Source organism: Haliotis asinina, chromosome 2 (assembly GCF_037392515.1).
Source record: "Haliotis asinina isolate JCU_RB_2024 chromosome 2, JCU_Hal_asi_v2, whole genome shotgun sequence".
Classification (NCBI taxonomy): Eukaryota; Metazoa; Mollusca; class Gastropoda; order Lepetellida; family Haliotidae; genus Haliotis; species Haliotis asinina.
The window spans coordinates 51,560,793-51,579,972 of record NC_090281.1 but is presented as its reverse complement, the minus strand read 5'-3'; the positions used below and the strand labels follow the sequence as shown (position 1 = coordinate 51,579,972).

The 19,180-nt window shown below is 39.8% G+C and overlaps 1 protein-coding gene across 1 annotated transcript; it reads right to left on the bottom strand.

Annotated features, from left to right (window-relative positions):
- Positions 1 to 574: 574 nt before the first annotated feature.
- Positions 575 to 18,593, bottom strand: LOC137271871 (uncharacterized). Its single transcript, XM_067804263.1, has 7 exons — positions 18,392 to 18,593; positions 16,767 to 16,919; positions 5,442 to 5,732; positions 4,644 to 4,821; positions 3,979 to 4,091; positions 2,645 to 2,834; positions 575 to 963 (listed from the first exon to the last, which is right to left on the bottom strand). Exons 1-7 carry the CDS (start codon positions 18,591 to 18,593, stop codon positions 864 to 866), a joined length of 1,227 nt encoding a protein of 408 aa, XP_067660364.1. The 3' UTR covers positions 575 to 863.
- Positions 18,594 to 19,180: the final 587 nt, after the last annotated feature.

The following is a 19,180-nucleotide window of genomic DNA, read 5'->3' as shown; positions in this document are numbered from 1 at the left end:
ATAATACTTGCTTCCAAAACATTTCCTCGAGATCAGTCCAGCTTGAATAAATAGCATCTCTCGAGATCCACTTCCATCAAAGGTACCAGAACTACTGAAACAACCCCCCTCCGTGGTTTAGCGAATGGAGCGTTTGTCCACATAGCTGAAGAGTCGGCTGTGCCCTCTTGCGTCCATATGTCACGTGGTTTATTTTTGACGCGGCATTTTTCATGCTATGGGCGGTGGTCTGTAGAAGATCGAGCCTGCACCAGAAAGTCCAGTGATAACAGTTTGAGCATCCATCTACTCAATTGGGATACGGTGACACCCCGTGTGTCTCCTCTTACGGCAACCATGGGTTGCTGAGGAACTATTTTAACCCGGATCTTCACGTGTCATATGGGTGTGGTACGTTTAACATTAAACCCCATTTTGCCTCATCCCACGTTCTCAAAAAGTGTTTGCTTAACAGTTCTTTGTACTGTGTGTGTGTGGTAAGAAATGGATACAACGCTCCCGATATTTGACAAGAATAATATCTATTTTTCGGTTAATCAATGAATAACATACATTACATTAAAGCGTTGGTGATATGTATCAAAGTGTTTCAAAGAAATTTAGTAAGAATACAGGACACGTCACAATGACCAGACTCTTGCCAGAATGTAAACACAATTTCAGTGTCCCGGTATAAATACTCATGATTCGAACATCCCTTTAAATATCCCTAACACAGTTATGTCTAATTCACCGGCACATCAATCCGCAAATAACTGAATTGGAAAAGGAAAATAAAGGAAATGTTTCTGTATCGTTAATTGTGTACAGTGTATTGGGCCATGCTCCTGCATCAGCCAGGAACCTTCCTTGACGTTCGACAGTTACACGAGCGTGATGGAAGTAATGGTGCTGCCAGTGTCGAAGACGTTGGTCATCTGGGGTACACCGGTGTCTCCATCAAGGAGGGTCACAAACACGTGACTGAAAGAAAGAACGGGGTTTTTAAATCATTAATATTTAATTGATAGTGGGTTGTGGGTGACCCAATTATGCAGTCCCAGCAAGTCTCAACACCCCTGCCTGCTGAGCCACATTTAACGAGGAACAGAGCCTAGATTTTTCAAAGCTCTCTTAGCGCTAAGGTCAATTTTAAGTAAACTCAGTCTTAGTGTATTTCGTTACACTCCACCACTGAATCTAAATTAATCGTAAGTTAATGTTAATGGATGGCACTTATGAGTACGCGCTAATAGAGGTCCGAAAATCTAGGCCCTGCTTTTTACGCTGTCGACCTGTGAAAATCCCAGGTAGGCTTGGCCTACAGCAACCCATGCTCACCATTAAAGGCGACTATGCTTGCCGTAAAGGCGACTAGCGGGATCGGGTGGTCAGACTCGCTGACTCCGTTGGCACATGTCATCGGTTCCCAATTGCGCAGATTGATGCTCTTGTTGGTGATTACTGGATTGTTTGGTCCAGACACTATTATTTAACAGACCGCCGCCATATAGCTGGAATATTGCTCAGTGCGGCGTAAAACTAAACTCACTCATTTTCCGCTGCTTTTATCGTTATCCCAGTCATACAATGATGGATGTCACTAAGTTACACAGGTGTGATGCGATGAAAGCGTAGGAATATACAGGGGTGGCTTGATGAAGAAGAATATTCAGGTGTCACGAAGGAGTAAGAATATACAAGTATTACGTAATGAATGAGTGAGAATACACAGGTGTGACGTTACGAAGGAGTAAGGATTTATAGATGTGATGAAGAAGTAAGGATATGCGGGAATGATGTGATGTAGGAGTAAGGATGTACACATATGACGTGATGTAGACGTAAGGCTATAAAGGTGCAACGTGATGAAGGAATAAGGCTTTATAGATGTGATGAAGGAGAAAGGATATGCGGGAATGATGTGATGGAGTAAGGATTTATGGGTGTGATAAAGGAGAAAGGATATGTGGGAATGAGGTGATGGAGTGAAAGCGTAAGACTATACAGGTGGGACGCGATGAAGGAGTAGGAATACATAGGTGTGACGTTACGAAGAAGTAAGGATTTATGGGTGTGATGAAGGAATAAGGATATGCGGGAATGGTGTGATGGAGTAAGGATATACAGGAGTGACGTGATGAAGGAGTAAGGATATACATAAGTGACTTGGTGAAGGAGTAAGGATATACAGGAGTGACGTGATGAGGGAGTAAGGATTTATAGATGTGATGAAGGATATGCGGGAACGATGTGATGGAGAAAGGATATACAGGAGTGACGCGATGAAGGAGTAAGGATATACAGGAGTGACGCGATGAAGGAGTAAGAATACACAGGTGTGACGTTACGAAGGAGTAAGGATTTATGGATGTGATGAAGGAGAAAGGATAAAGTCAGCATGCGACGGCTGACCCTGGTGGCCAACTGGGAAGTTAAAGTATGACAAACACTGTGACTATATTCAGCAATAACAATACTATGTGTCTGCCCGAATACCCTGTGTTAACTAGTGTGACCTATGCAAAGTCATATGTCCAGTTCCCCATTGTGTCCACCAGTTAGGATCTATATGTATCATCCCGGATGTTTAAAATGGTGGTCTTAGTTACCTTTAGGTGTGAAGCAGCGCTTGATGACCAGCTTGAACTTAAATTTGACTTACTTTTCGTCGTTTGCGGTGGTGTAGACAAAGACGTTGCTTACACCAGCGATCTGGGCATCTGGGACTGAAGAGCTTAAAGCGAGGTCGGAACAGCCGGATCCGCCATGTGATGCCGTACTGGATGTCTGATCTGCCGGGTTGTAGACAGCGAGCTCATCACTGTTGCTGAAGCAGTACACTGCTTTGTTGTCTGCAACACGTGAAGAATAGTGCAAGGTTCACTGCATGGTCAAAGGGTCAGTACAGTAAGGATATGGACCAATGAATGATTTTAGTCTGAATAGCAATCTATATTCCTCCATTCATCAAAGTATTAAAGGTTAAAAAACTAGCATCACTTCAAGTGCCAAAATTATAATGCTGATGTTATTAAAATGTCAGTGAGCTGAAAATAGTCGCCGAAAGTCTGCAAAACGAATAAGGTCCAAAACAAAGCCGAGATATAGGTATTAAACACATCACTGACAGTATGATTTCACACTGCAAAACAGAGATACTGGAGGGAAGAAACAATATTAGTTTGGAGGCACTGTGCATATTTTGCACGTTATGGCTACTGAGTGAGTGAGTGAGTTTAGTTTTACGCCGCTCTCAGCAATATTCCAGCTATATGGCGGCGGTCTGTAAATAATCGAGTCTGGACCATACAATCCAGTGATCAACAACATGAGCATCGATCTGCGAAATTGGGAACCGATGACATATGTCAACCAAGTCAGCGAGGCTGACCACCCGTTCCCGTTAGTCGCCTCTTACGACAAGCACAGTCACCTTTTATGGCAAGCATGGGTTGCTGAAGGCCTATTCTACCCCGGGACCTTCACGGGTCTGTGGCTACTGAGAAAATAGTGGACAGTCTACATAAACTGCTTCTTGAACATCATTATTTTCTGTTAAGAAGAGACAGATGCCAACTCTATTGTGGATAACACAACGTTTCGGAGCGTACGCTTACTCCTTTATCAGGTGAACAGTAGAGAGTACCAAGAGGGGTGTATATACAGAGGCGCTACAAAGAAAACATGTTTAACAACGTTGGAGACTAAAAAATACATTACAGACATGAGGCCAGTAATGTACTAAAACTACATGGTAACCGGTTTGATGGAATACACGATAAAGAAGTTGACATTCATAAATCTGACTTCTCATGCTTTCCACGTCTAAATGTTCTTAAAGGTCAGTTTCTGTTAATTTCGCATGCTTTTACATCAGTACAAGTTGTATTGTACTAAGTCGTATGTATTGCGGTTCAGGATTTGTAATCGAAGTGTTTTATCGTGAGTTACGCAATAGCATACATTTACCAGCCAGTAATAACAATCGGAACTTACCCGTGGCGTCATATCCGATGCCGAAAGCATTATTGGCGTCGCTGATCTCGGTGTGTGTGGTAGCGCTGATGTCATATACGCTGACGCCCGCAGACGAGGTGTAGTATATTAACCTTCAATGGATTACAAGTAAAGTAAACGCTTTGTACCTTCATTGTAGTGTGTTTAGTTGTCTCGTGTTCCCTCTTGTCTTATTATGGCTGTCTTGCCCTTTTGTCTTAAAAAGATGCCGCTATTCGCGGTGAAAAACGGTGACTCGAGAGTTCCTATTCACCCCGATTATGGTTCCAGGTTTGTTAGCAAACACTTACACCTGCGTTTTGCCCAAATGCTATACGCCTGATACATGCATTGCTTCAGATGTTACACTGACATTCCATGACGTAGACGGAATACAGCAAGCATTTCATTCACACAATCACCAAACTGTGTTATCTTTCCTCTCCTAATATCTTTACACCACCGGATACCACAGCTCATTAAACCGGAGTCACCAACTAGGTAATATAACCGCTATCGCCATTTTAATTTATCTGACTAACCTCAGTACAAAAACAAAAGTTGGTATAACCTTCACTCATTCACTCACCCATCCACCCACCCACTCACTCACTCACGTAATACCCAGTGGTCAACATTCACCAAGATGGGCACTCCCTAATTACCTATTGGCGGAATCAACGGACAGACGTCTGCCATGACCGAGGGAAGGGCCCATTTTCGTAACGACGGGAGAAGTTGTGATATTTTCGATCTGTTCGAAGTAGGTGGTTATTTCATCGGTGAGAAGCACGTACATCACGCCATTGTTGTCAAACGTCAGGTCAGCTGGGGCGTGTTGAGCTTTAACACACAGGGTCAAGGGCAAGCATTAGCTACATGCGTACCTGTACCGACAATACTTCGATGTCTCTCTCCCCCTCCCAACGAGTGATAACACACATATCTATTAGCTACAGACACTACATTGATGCCTCTCTCTCCCCCCACCTGAGTGATAACACACATATCTATTAGTTACAGACACTACATTGATGCCTTTCTCTCCACCCACCTGAGTGATAACACACATATCTATAGCTACAGACACTACATTGATGCCTCTCTCTCCACCCACCTGAGTGATAACACACATATCTATTAGTTACAGACGGCTCATTGATGTCTCTCTCCCCCCCCCCCCCCCCCCCACACACACACACACACGTATCTATTGGTTACAGACGCTACATTGATGTTTCTCTCGTCCCCCGACACACGTATCTATTAGTTACAGACGCTGCGTTGATGTCTCTCTTCCCCCCCCCCCCCCCCCCCCCCCCCCACGTATCTGTTAGTTACAGACGCTACACCGATGTCTCTCTCCCCACCCACCTGAGTGATAACACACATATCTATAAGTTACAGACGCCACATTGATGTCTCTGTCCCCGCCCATCTCCGCGCTAACACTCATAACTTACCAGTGTAGGTTCTTACAACTGCCTGGAAACTACCATCTACATCTCTGCGGACAATTGTAACGGAGTTATCATCATCATCCTCAACAGAATACAAGCTGTTGGACACGCGGTCGTAGGAGATAGCGAGAAGGGTTTTGTCGACATGGACTTCGAAGGCTGGTGAAGCACGGTAGATGTGCCCATTGGTGGCAACCACGACTGAAGGAGAAACACCAGCAGCGTTTGCACCAGCAGCGCTTGCACCAGCAATTTCGGGTGACGAAACATGGCTTGGTGTATTCGATATTGCCCCTGGAGGTAAAATAAAACATGGAAAATCATATTTTTTTTATTTTTATGTATATATCAGCTACGACAACGATGTGCGTGCGAGCGTGTATGCACTCAACCTCTCCTACTACAGCTTCTACTACTGATTATACAATTAACACGTCACAATTTAATTCTGGACTCACAATAGTCCAGAAACTCTCAGCACTGTGGCCACTCTCTCACAAGGGATTTCGCAAAATTAAACAGGCAGCTGTTATGTATGTGTGCTAAGGATGAAAAAATGAAAAATTTTTTTTTCGAAAACTCAAAATTTAAACTCGCTCGCCCATGGGCACGCCCATGGGCGAACAGTGGCCAATGGGTAGGCCCATGGGCAGGCCCATGGGCGAAAGTGTTTCATTTCATCCAGAATGAATGTTTTGGAGGTTGTAAATGAATGAAAAAATGTTAATAAGTATCATGACACAAATTTCAGCTTGTTGTGACTTGACTCTGCTAACTGACAGCGATTTTGAAAAATCTCGCCCATGGGTGAAAAACATATTGGCCCATGGACGAGAATAATTAATTTCATTGAATCTACATGTTTTTTTTCCAGGCTGTGCAGTTTTTCAATAAATGAACGTGTATTTATTATTGTCTTGACACGAGATTAAGCTTATTTTGACTTAATTCGGCTAATTAAGAGTGATTTTTCAAAAAGACTCGCCCATGGGCGAAAACCATTTGGCCCATGGGTGAGAATATTTACTTTTACTCAAAATACACCTTTTCCCATGTTTTGGAGGTTGTGAATGGATGAAAGTATGTTCATAAGTATCATGTCACAAAATTCAACTCATTTTGAATTAATTCCGTTAATTTAGAGCTATTTAACAAAATCTCAGCCATGGGTGAAAAACATTTTGGCCCATGGGCGAGAATATTTCCTTTTACCCCAAACACATCTTTTCCAATATTTGGAGGATGTAAATGAATAAAAGTACATTTATGAGTATCATGACAGAAATTTCAACTCACTTTGACTTAATTCCTCTAAATGAGAGCAATTTTGAAAACTCTCGCCCATGGGAGAAAGACATTTTGGCCCATGGGCGAGAATATTTGCCTTCACTCAAAATACATCTTTCCTAATGTTTTGGAGGATGTAAATGTATGAAAGTGCCGTTGTGAGTATCATGACACAAAATTCAACTGATTTTGACTTAATTTTGCGACTTTAGGAAGATTTTTTTAAAATATGCCAGAATAATCACTTTTACTCAAAATACATCTTTTCCCGTGTTTTGGATTTTGTAAATGAATGAGGATATATTTGTAAGTATCATGGCACAAAATTCAACTCATTTTGACTTAATTCTGCTAATTTGTAACAAGTATAGGATCTGGATTTCCACTTAAATTTTCATAGTTTTTTTTTTATTGTCTTGGGGGTTGTAAATTTATGAATGAAAGTGTGTTTATAAGTATCACGACAAAAAAAATGAAATCATTCCGGTCTTAATTCGACTAATCTCTCTCGTGGACGAAAATATTTTCGTTTGCTCGTTTTCTTTATTTTGCAAACATATGGTTTAAAAATAGATGAAATTCTAATGAAAATTCAGTTTAATTTCGTGAGTTTAGTTTTATGTCGCACTCAGCAATATCCCAGCAATATGGCGGCGGCAATCCAGTGATCAACAGTGTGAGCATCTACCTGCACAATTGGGAACTGATGACATGTGTCAGCAAAAGTCAGCGAGCCTGACCACCCGATCCCGTTAGTCACCTCTTACGACAGGCATAGTCGCCTTTTATGGCAAGCATGGGTTGTTGACGCCCTCTTCTACTCCAGATCTTCACGGGTCCCGAACACAGAGCTTTACTTCCAGCAACATATACAATACACTTAGAATACTAAGCCTTGAGATTCTTTTGAATTTAGGTATTCTATAAATATACCAAAATTCAACCTATATCTATGAAGCTGAAGTTATTTGTGAAAGCCCTAATCAAGAGTGACCAAACTCCAGTGACTATGCTGGGACACATTAATAAACGGTGTTGTGAGATCTTTAAACTGTATTGAAATATGTCTTGTCAATTCCACTGACATTCGCCAAATGTATCTACCTAGTAGTTTTAAGTGTACCTACCTTGGTAGGTCACTCGCTTGTTTTCTTTACCATTTGTACTAATTAGTATGCGCCTCCTCATGCTCCAATGCACACAGTGACCTGATTCGTCTCCATCGCAACTTAGGCTGCGTTTAACAGTACTTCAGCCAGTTTACTGTATCAGTCGAAATCTTACAATGAATGAATGAATGAATGAATGAATGAAGAGCAAGAAGTATATGTGAATGAATGAGAAAGATATAATAAAAGAAAGAAGTACATATGTGAATGAATGAAAGAATAAATGATACATCACGGCCATCCCTTCCAAAACATGCTAAAGAACGCAAAACTATCGTTAGATCACATGTGTTAACATCAGCTTGTTATTGTCTCCCTGGTCAGGCGTAACAATTGTCAGACAGGTTAAAACAACAAACTATCTGGTTGACTGCACAGCTACCTGTTGACGTAGTATACCCACAACACCTACTTTTCCTGCGTAACCTTCATCTACATCACCACCCTTAATATATTGAGCAGAGAGCACAGAAGGCCCTATAGCTGTAACCAATGAACCGTGGCGTCTCTCTGCTCCCAAGTTCCCAAGTGGGGGTGTCCTTTTCTACCTATTCCATTGATCTTTAAAACATCTAACACGCTCAACGCATGCATTTTTTTACTCAAATGTGATGTTATACATATCATAAGAGTATTTTTTATGTGTTAGTCAGTTGATAAATTATTATTTCATGATACATATATGTACAATATTTTGCTTCGATTCTGTAACTACCCACATTATGACACTGAGACCATTCTGATTTATCTAGTAAAATACGATTGTATAGTTTTGAGTTTGAATCTTGGCATATTTTACCGGTTTGCCACTTTTGCACTCTACCTATTTAAAGGGGGCGTGCATATTTTGGTGGTTTTTAGTATTCCATCTATTCATTTGGATTTATTAATTTATTTGTTTTTGTTTTGTTTTTTACAGCTAGTGGGCCTGTTAGTCTGCTTTGATAACTGTAAATTTATTCTGACGTTTGACAAGCGGAACATGAAGTGTTGTTATCATGTATGTTATGTAATTATATTATTGGTATGGAGCGGCATTGATATGTATGTTTATGCTTGACAATCCAGTCCCGATTACTTGAGGAGATTAGTTTAAACTATACATTAACGTATCCATACTATTAATGTGTAATCATTATATCGGGCTATGAGGAATACGTAATGTAATCAAGATTGACTTTGCGTTTACTTTTCTATTTTTTAAATAAATTTTCACTATTTTTGCTACACAGATTTACTTTGGCTTCCGTGATTGTTGTCTCTAAGTATTTTAGAAATTATGTTGTTGAGACAACTGGAACAGTTGATCTGCAGTCTTTCAAAATTCATTTTCACGAGATATATTCTCCCTTTTTACCAGTTCTCAGAATGAACATATAGCTGTTTACACAAAGGTATCTTCCCGTAAAATAAGTAGGACGAAACGTGAAGCATAGCAGCGCATTTGCCATAACTGAAGTTGTTAAAATGATCCTGAAAACTGTCATTTTCAACATTCACCTTGCAAGCAATTTTACCAAGAAACTAAATAACTCATTACTACTGGAAGGAGTGAACTGAAAGCCCATTTTAACTGAAGTCACTGATTGAACTCGCTAACATCGATTCACTTACATTCTGGTACACGTGTCTTATTTCGTTTCCTGAGGACACACATTTTACTTTTTTATAGAAAAGCCGTGTCTAATCCCATAAATCAACACCGTTGTCACTACACCAAACGATTTTGACCTCGACCCAAAACAAAGGTTTAACTTACAGGACTACCTGTAAGATATTCCTTTCTTGATAACGAGTTTAACAGCTACGCCGAAATGCTGCTTACCTTATAAGAAGTTGTATATCCATAGAACTTTCGTATTTTTTTCCAAATGATCATGACCTGAACAGATATTACTTTGTCAGAGACTTCATGAGTGATTTTCAAGTTCTAATCCACACACTGATTTCCACTTTTTCATCATTTTGACTTTTATCTCAGTTTGTTGAGTATCTCAGCATAACTCGCAAAGACAATGGAAACTGAGCGGAACGATGACGCTTTCTGTTTCGTCCGCGTTCACTTACGTAATTTCCGAAAAGCGCCTACGACAATTTGCACCGAAAAAGTCATGTCTCGTCCGCTGGTCTTGTTTATTGGAGTATAACAGCTGCCGCTTTCATGTGTATTTTACTTGTCATTTACAAAATTCATCCATGGATCACATTAGGTCATTAGGAGACACCAGCTTTGAAATGAACAGGTGTTCGTGAGTGTATATGGATGAAAAAGACTGATTGCGCAAGACGCGCAGCCAAATATCTCACATTCAAAGGAAATCTCGAATTGATTGTTCTATAAGGCGTCGAACTGACCGGTTGGTTTTGGTGTTGTGTATAAACCTCCTTTGCAAGAACTTTGTCAAGCATACCTGCTTTGTCCTTTTGCAAGACCTGCACATATTAGTCTTTGAAAGACATTGACATTTATGTGCAGGTGCTCTGGAAAACCTTGTCCGGCACGATATTCCTTCCAATTTAGTTATTGTGTGCATGCTGCATTTCAATTTTGGAAATGTGCTTAAAACATATTTTGATTCTCAAAAAATGTGGTTCGTTTAGCAAGCAAAATATTGCTTTGATTAACACTTCACCAGTACTATACAATATTACAGAATACACAAAACCGGATACACAAAAACGACAAATTATAGCATTGTGATTAGGGGTATATGGGGTTATAGGAGTCCCTTTTTATTCACCGAGACAAGTCCTACACGCCCTGGTGGGGTGTGGATTCGGGGAGGGGATAGCGGAGGAGATGACCAAGACACACGTACTCCATACGCTATCATGGTCTTCCTTACTGCTTGAAGATCGACCTTTTCTCACTGTGGTCTATGATGACTTCGGTGAACGGAAAAGAACTTATTCACTGTGAAAACCAGAAAATAGTTGATCCGTCCACGATTTTATCATAAAACACAAAGCTTGATTTTTTTAATTTTTTAACAGGAAACTAATTAACTTGTCAAAAACCTTCTCACAAATGTTCAGTGTTTCTACAAAGAGCTAGTCAGACACAACAAACCATAATTCTATTTTTCATGTTTACTTATATGAAAGATGTATTTGATGTAATGATATGTATGCATATGTTATTATATGATAGTTCATATGGATGACGACACATGCTTCATTTATATTTTGTTTTAAATGCTGTATGGGTGAGGTACTGTAAAGCTTGTTCACCAGTCCCTATCAGAGTTACAAAACATACAAAAATACAACATGGAGATGTGTGGAGAAAATAGAGACATATGGAGAACAGCAATGTCATAACTGAACAGAAATCATTCCCTCTATTGGTGAAGGCCGTGTGGGATTAGTTAAATAAAGAAATCTAGTCGACCATGCCTCCTAATCCTCTTACTCCTTAAACAAACGACTTGCCTGGGCTGTCTAAAATTGAATTGAAATTTTTGTAAATTCGAGGTCTCGGGTAATACGTAAGGAGGTAATCAGGTGTCAACACTATGGCGTTCGACGCTCCGGACATGAAGGAAAACCAAATACGTTATAAAGTACAGTAATGTGGTCACTATGAGCGAGGCAGACAGTCTGATGAGCACAGCTCATTACGGAAATCTCTTGTCTTTGGAGCTGCTCGTTGAGACGCTGAAGCCTTCTGTCAAGTTCTTCTTTATTCTTTATTGTGGCCACTGTCTCACAATATGCAGTTTACATTGCTCACAGACCCTCGATTCACGATGACGCCAACTTTCTCGACTACTGTTCGTGCGACGACTATCATTCAGGAATTGGTTCCGCAGCTCATTCTTTCACCGAAGTCTGTGTGTATGTGTTTTAGCTCGTTAATTAGCGTAGAGACGAGTCTTCTGCTATTCACGGGCATTCTCGGGCACAAGTTCTCCAAGGTAGTCGACGCTCCGGGTGTCATTAGAACAGTGTTGAGCACTGTCACACTCCACTGCTTTTCGACAGTCCTGTTGTGTATTTGATAAAACAATCGACAATCCGGGTGTGAACCAAAAGAGGATACCACCATTCTCATCGGTGGATGAAATGGGATGAAGAAACCCGCATACTCTTCATCACATTGCTACACCGTATTTACCATAACGAATGTTTAAATATCACTTTATGTCAAAAGAGCATCAAAACAAGCTGAAACCATGTATTATATTTAAGAATGAAGATTATTATGGATATCAACTTCTTTATGAGAGAACACAACGTTTCGGAGTTAATGCTTACTCCTTCATCAGGTGTTGTGTTCTGTCATAAAGAAGTTGATATCCATAATAATCTTCATTCTTATGTATTTTCACTTCTAAATGACATTCAAAGACTTCATGTATTATATTAACATGGTACTAACTATAGTCGATTCGAACCACTGCTTTACAGTTCACTGACTGGATGCAGGCTTTTCCCACGTGGCGGGGTAAAAATTATCTATTCTCCCTCGCAAGGCCACGTGAACCAATCAGAAATGGACATTCTTAAATGAGGTAGGAGAAATGTGCCTTGTACGTTCTTATGAACCTTGATCTTTCAGGTACATTTCATCACTTGTGTACAAATAATGGTCTAGCATAATGTTTCAAACACTTTAATACGTATTGATGCAGGGGCTCCATATATGTTCTTGTTTACGTCCCGCTCGTCAAACGTCAGAATAAATTTACAGGTATCAAAGCAGACTCACTCGCTGGGCCACTTGCAATAAAAAACCCAAACAAAGCAAAAACAGGTAAATCAGTTAATTTAAACAAATAGATGGAATACTAAAAACAACCTAAATATTAGTATGCACGCCCCATTAAAAAAAGATAGAGCGCTAAAGTGGCAAGATTCAAACTCAAAACTCTTCAATCGTATTTTACTAGATAAATCAAAATGGTCTCAATGTCATAATGTGGGTAGTTACAGAATCAAAGCAAAATATTTTACATGTTTATGTACGATTTATTTAGCAAAGCCAGAAAAATCCCCGACAAACACGGCCGCTTCTCCTCAATACGTGGGTTTGTGAGAGTGAGGGTACTCCCTGCAAGGCTCACTCCCATTAGTTAACAAGGCGTCCTCCCATTTTATGTATTTTTTACTCGATAGGTACGGAAAATTAATTAGGCGATGTGGGTATGTCATGACTGGTTGATTTCTCAGGATTAGGTGAACTGGGTATGGCAGAGTCGATATACTATGATCATAGGGGATTTAGCAACCATGTTGGAGTGAAGGAATGACAAAACTCTGCGATAGATTAATGAGTGTCTTTTTTAAGCATTATGAAAATGGGAATGGTAAATTAACACAAAATGCCCTAGACCTGTCCAGCGTGTCATACATATATATATATATATCATAGAATAATAATTTATCAACTGAATAATACATAAAAATACTCTTATGATTATGTATAACATCACATTTTAATAAAAAGATGCATGCGTTGAGCGTGTTAGATGTTTTAAGATTAATGGAAGAGGTAGAGAAGGACACCCCCACTTGGGAACTTGGGAGCAGAGAGACGCCACGGTTCAGTGGTTACAGCTGTAGGGCCTTCCTTGCTCTCTGCTCAATATATTAAGGGTGGTGATGTAGATGAAGGTTACGCAGGAAAAGTAGGTGTTGTGGGTATACTACGTCAACAGGCAGCTGTGCAGTCAACCAGATAGTTTGTTGTTTTAACCTGTCTGACAATTGTTACGCCTGACCAGGGAGACAATAACAAGCTGATGTTAACACATGTGATCTAACGATAGTTTTGCGTTCTTTAGCATGTTTTGGAAGGGATGGCCGTGATGTATCATTTATTCTTTCATTCATTCACATATGTACTTCTTTCTTTTATTATATCTTTCTCATTCATTCACATATGCACTTCTTTCTTTTATCATTTCTTTCATTCATTCAGATATACTTCTTGCTATTCATTCATTCATTCATTCATTGTAAGATTTCGACTGATACAATAAACTGGCTGAAGTACTGTTAAACGCAGCCTAAGTTGCGATGGAGACGAATCAGGTCACTGTGTGCATTGGAGCATGAGGAGGCGCATACTAATTAGTACAAATGGTAAAGGAAACAAGCGAGTGACCTACCCCTGTTGTAGATAATTTCTGGTCTGACAAATAGGAGAATACCCCATAAAATCTCGGACGAGGAAAAACCGGCACGGGCAAACGGGAATTACTAAAAATGGAGACCACACTATTAAAACGAAACATGCTAAACTGGGTAGGTACACTTAAAACTACTAGGTAGGTACATTTGGTGAATGTCAGCGGAATTGGCAAGACATGTTTCAATACAGGTTAAAGATCTCACAGCACCATTTATTATTGTGTCCCAGCATAGTCACTGGAGTTTGGTCACTCTTGATTAGGGCTTTCACAAATAACTTCAACTTCATAGATATAGGTTGAATTTTGGTATATTTATAGAATACCTAAATTCAAAAGAATCTCAAGGCTTAGTATTCTAAGTGTATTGTATATGTTGCTGGAAGTAAAGCTCTGTGTTCGGGACCCGTGAAGATTTGGAGTAGAAGAGGGCCTCACCAACCCATGCTTGCCATAAAAGGCGACTATGCTTGTCGTAAGAGGTGACTAACGGGATCGGGTGGTCAGGCTCGCTGACTTGGTTGACACATGTCATCAGTTCCCAATTGTGCAGGTCGATGCTCATGCTGTTGATCACTGGATTGTCTGATCCAAACTCGATTATCTACAAACTGCCGCCATATTGCTGGGATATTACTGAGTGCAACATAAAACTAAACTCACGAAATTAAACTGAATTGTCATTAGAATTTCATCTATTTTTAAACCATATGTTTGCAAAATAAAGAAAACGAGCAAACGAATATATTTTCGTCCACGAGAGAGATTAGTCGAATTAAGACCGGAATGATTTCATTTTTTTTTTGTCGTGATACTTATAAACACACTTTCATTCATATATTTACACCCTCCAAGACAATAAAAAAAGCTATGAAAATTTAAGTGGAAGTCCAGATTCTTGTACTTGTTACAAATTAGCAGAATTAAGACAAAATGAGTTGGATTTTGTGCCATGATACATATAAATATATCCTCATTCATTTACAAAATCCAAAACACGGGAAAAGATGTATTTTGAGTAAAAGTGATTATTCTGGCATATTTTTAAAAATCTTCCTGAATTCGCAAAATTAAGTCAAAATCAGTTGAATTTTGTGTCATGATACTCATAATGGCACTTTCATACATTTACATCCTCCAAAACATTAGGAAAGATGTATTTGGAGTGAAAAGGAAAGATTTTCGCTCATGGGCCCAATGTTTTTCGCCCATGGGCGAGATGTTTTTGAAAATCGGTCTCAATAAGCAGAATTAAGTCATAATGAGTTGGATTTTGTGCCATGATACTCATATATATATCCTCATTCATTTACACCTCCAAACCACAGGAAAAGATGTATTTTGAGTGAAGGCAAATATTCTCGTCCATGGGCCAAAATGTCTTTCTCCCATGGGCGAGAGTTTTCAAAATTGCTCTCATTTAGAGGAATTAAGTCAAAGTGAGTTGAAATTTCTGTCATGATACTCATAAATGTACTTTTATTCATTTACATCCTCCAAATATTGGAAAAGATGTGTTTGGGGTAAAAGGAAATATTCTCGCCCATGGGCCAAAATGTTTTTCACCCATGGCTGAGATTTTGTTAAATAGCTCTAAATTAACGGAATTAATTCAAAATGAGTTGAATTTTGTGACATGATACTTATGAACATACTTTCATCCATTCACAACCTCCAAAACATGGGAAAAGGTGTATTTTGAGTAAAAGTAAATATTCTCACCCATGGGCCAAATGGTTTTCGCCCATGGGCGAGTCTTTTTGAAAAATCACTCTTAATTAGCCGAATTAAGTCAAAATAAGCTTAATTTCGTGTCAAGACAATAATAAATACACGTTCATTTATTGAAAAACTGCACAGCCTGGAAAAAAAACAACATGTAGTTTCAATGAAATTAATTATTCTCGTCCATGGGCCAATATGTTTTTCACCCATGGGCGAGATTTTTCAAAATCGCTGTCAGTTAGCAGAGTCAAGTCACAACAAGCTGAAATTTGTGTCATGATACTTATTAACATTTTTTCATTCATTTACAACCTCCAAAACATTCATTCTGGATGAAATGAAACACTTTCGCCCATGGGCCTGCCCATGGGCCTACCCATTGGCCACTGTTCGCCCATGGGCGTGCCCATGGGCGAACGAGTTTAAATTTTGAGTTTTCGAAAAAAATTTTTTTCATTTTTTCATCCTTAGCACACATACATAACAGCTGCCTGTTTAATTTTGCGAAATCCCTTGTGCGAGAGTGGCCACAGTGCTGAGAGTTTCTGGACTATTGTGAGTCCAGAATTAAATTGTGACGTGTTAATTATTACTGTCTACAGCTTCTACTGGTGCACCGGATGGTCCCACTGGTAGAAGCACACGTTACATAACTGTTACCTGGCCAAACTATGAATAACAAACTAGAGAACAATATTCGAAACTCACTTTAAACGGTCATACTGAATCTCGGTTTTATCGAAAATATAGTGATACAACCCATGTCATTGTGCCAGTTGGGAGCGAATCACCTTTTCACCTGATTACCTTTCGCCGAAATATTCACAATGTGACTCTTTTAAACTGGACCTCATCTCGTATTTTACAAGATGGCGATGCATATAGAATCAAAGAAACTCTCTCTCTCTCTCTTTTTTTTCTCTCTCTCTCTCTCTCTCTCTCTCTCTCTCTCTGGTCTACCAACGTCTCTTGACAACTCTGTGTCTAGGTTTGTTTATGGCGGTATAACGTACCTTCAGGGGTAATCTGTGGTCCGTCTGTCCAGAATTTTTTGGGACACTTTTGACGAGCCAGTGTCTCTAGCTTACAAATGACCTCATGCAGACGCTGAAGGCGTTCCTGGAATCTCCGGAGCATCTTGGTCAGGCAGTCATCAGCACATGTGTCTGAAAATTCCAAATAAGTCAAATTATTTCCAGTCATTCTGTAGAACACTTCTCTCCTGGGTATTTCACGGACACATAGCCGCCTCATACCCACTGACTGTAAGTAGGTGGGTGAGTGAGTTGGCTTTTAGCAATATCATAACGGGGGACATGGCCTACCTAGATACCATGCGGTGATTTGATGTATACGCCATTCATACACAGCATACTCAATCTATACCAAAAAGTCCATGTCCTCTTCCCAAAGTCAAGCACGAGAAGTGTAACCAGGCGAAAATAGTTTTGTGAACTTTAGATATGACGTTGCTGGAGAACCGAACTCGACTTCCTCTGCCCGACACTCGACCCACTGTACCTCGGACCTGCATTTCTAACATGGGAGGTGTCGCCTGGCAAATGCCATTTCATCATAACCGGAAGGCTTTGTTCGTCGCCGACAACGTCAACTAACAGTGTCTCTGACGCTAGTCTCGGTTTCTTACAGACTGGAAACAATTGTATCAGTACTAAAATACGTTCCACCAAAATGTCCACTTTCCTATCTGAAAACAAGGTAACCCCGTACCTTCTTTGTTAAAGCATTTCCTTGTTCAAAGGATTTTCGCGTGTTCAAGTAAATGTAATTACTACTATAAAACATCTCACTAACTAACCGTATCTCAATAACAAGACACAAACGAAACAAAACCTGTTTAAAAAGGTTGTTCTACAAAAGAGAGGAAAAATATTAACCTCGAATAAGGAAAAGAGCTTTATGAATGTCAATTTCAAAGACATTTCTCCTTTGTGTGTATCACTAGTATAATGTCCTTCCTTCTTTCCTTCCTTTCTTCATTCTTATAACCTAGGATATTTGATTGTCTTGGTTTTTAATGATTAAAAAATACCTATTTCAATCAGGTTCCGGTTCCAATCCGTCCCTAAGTCCATGAGCCAATAACGTTTCCAACCACAGAACGATCTCCCAGATTAGCATCACCGACAGACAAATCTCCCACTGGGGATAGTGCCTTGATATGTTGGTTTTGTAGCATGCCAGCAACCATTTAACGAAAACCAGTCGTCATCCCAGCCAAACAGTGACCAGGGCTGATAGTGAAGAGTTTCAAATATTCCTATCCATTTCCTTCCATACTGTCTTCAGGGTGGACGGATGGGTTGGACCTATTCTCCAAAGCCTCCCTGGCGTTAAGACGGAAATGTTTCCCTTGTTGTAACATAGCTTTGAGGCATTCGTGGGGTCAGAATAATGTATTTATGGAACTGACCATTGACAACAGTGACATACCTTCTCGAGACATCTCGCATGAACCGCACCTGCGTCTCTATCTTAAAGGTAATATTTTTGACACAAGTAATTATCATTACCCTCGCATGCAGGCAACTGTCTCTATCTTAAAGGTAATATTTTGACATAAGTAATAAGTAATTATCTTAAAGGTAACTTTTGTCATTCAAGTAAGTGTCGTTACCTTCACATGCTGGACAGAGATTTCCAACGGCAGTGTTGACGTTTTTCATCTGTTTTAGGGCGGCCTCAAAGAGCTTCTTTAGTGATTTCAGTTCAATTTCCAAACTGGACTTTCTCAGCCCCTTCACCAGCACGGGGCTACTATCAGACCACGAATAACTGACACAACCGAGAACAAGCAAAAGTGACGCCACCAGCTTCATGGTTATACGACTTCACGACTGTGACACATCAGCAGATCTTTCACAAATATACCCATGCAGGCTTGTGTTTTAGCGCTCGGATTGATGTATCGTTCTTTTCGAGTCACTCAACCAAACACGATTTTACTATCACCAGTGCTTATAAAGCCTACATAAAAGTCAACCACCATGACGTTGAAAACAGAGAACCCGTTTCCGAACATTTGAGAGTGAAACAGATTTCGAGAAAAACAGAAAATCACTGCCCGAGGGGGTAATTCTTTTGTCATTATGATCCTTCGTCATCATTCATCCGTTAAATAATAGGAAGATAAAGATTCTGAATATTGCAAATGTGTAAACATAGTCTCTGTCTATTTAACACCACGCTTCGACATCAGTGTTCCCTTGGTTACCTGGTGCAGTCCGGTTAATGACTTTAAACCCATCAAACAGAAATATGAATTGAGTATTAATCTGAAAGAAATTCCTTTCGGAGATACTATACAAGTAGTTCAGTTATTCAAATACAAATACATAAATTCATGTTGGCACACGCAACATTCGCTCGAAATGTCCTTTTAGCTGAGTGAATTAATGTCATTTAA

What these genes read in the sequence shown, in the direction of transcription:
- LOC137271871 (XM_067804263.1), bottom strand. Translation starts at nt 18,593, where the DNA reads ATGAAGCTGGTGGCGTCACTTTTGCTTGTTCTCGGTTGTGTCAGTTAT. An exon ending in ACCACAGATTACCCCTGAAG is followed by an intron (nt 5,733 to 16,766) that starts GTACGTTATACC and finishes TTTTACCTCCAG; the next exon opens with GGGCAATATCGAATACACCA. An exon ending in TCCGTTGATTCCGCCAATAG is followed by an intron (nt 4,092 to 4,643) that starts GTAATTAGGGAG and finishes AATCCATTGAAG; the next exon opens with GTTAATATACTACACCTCGT.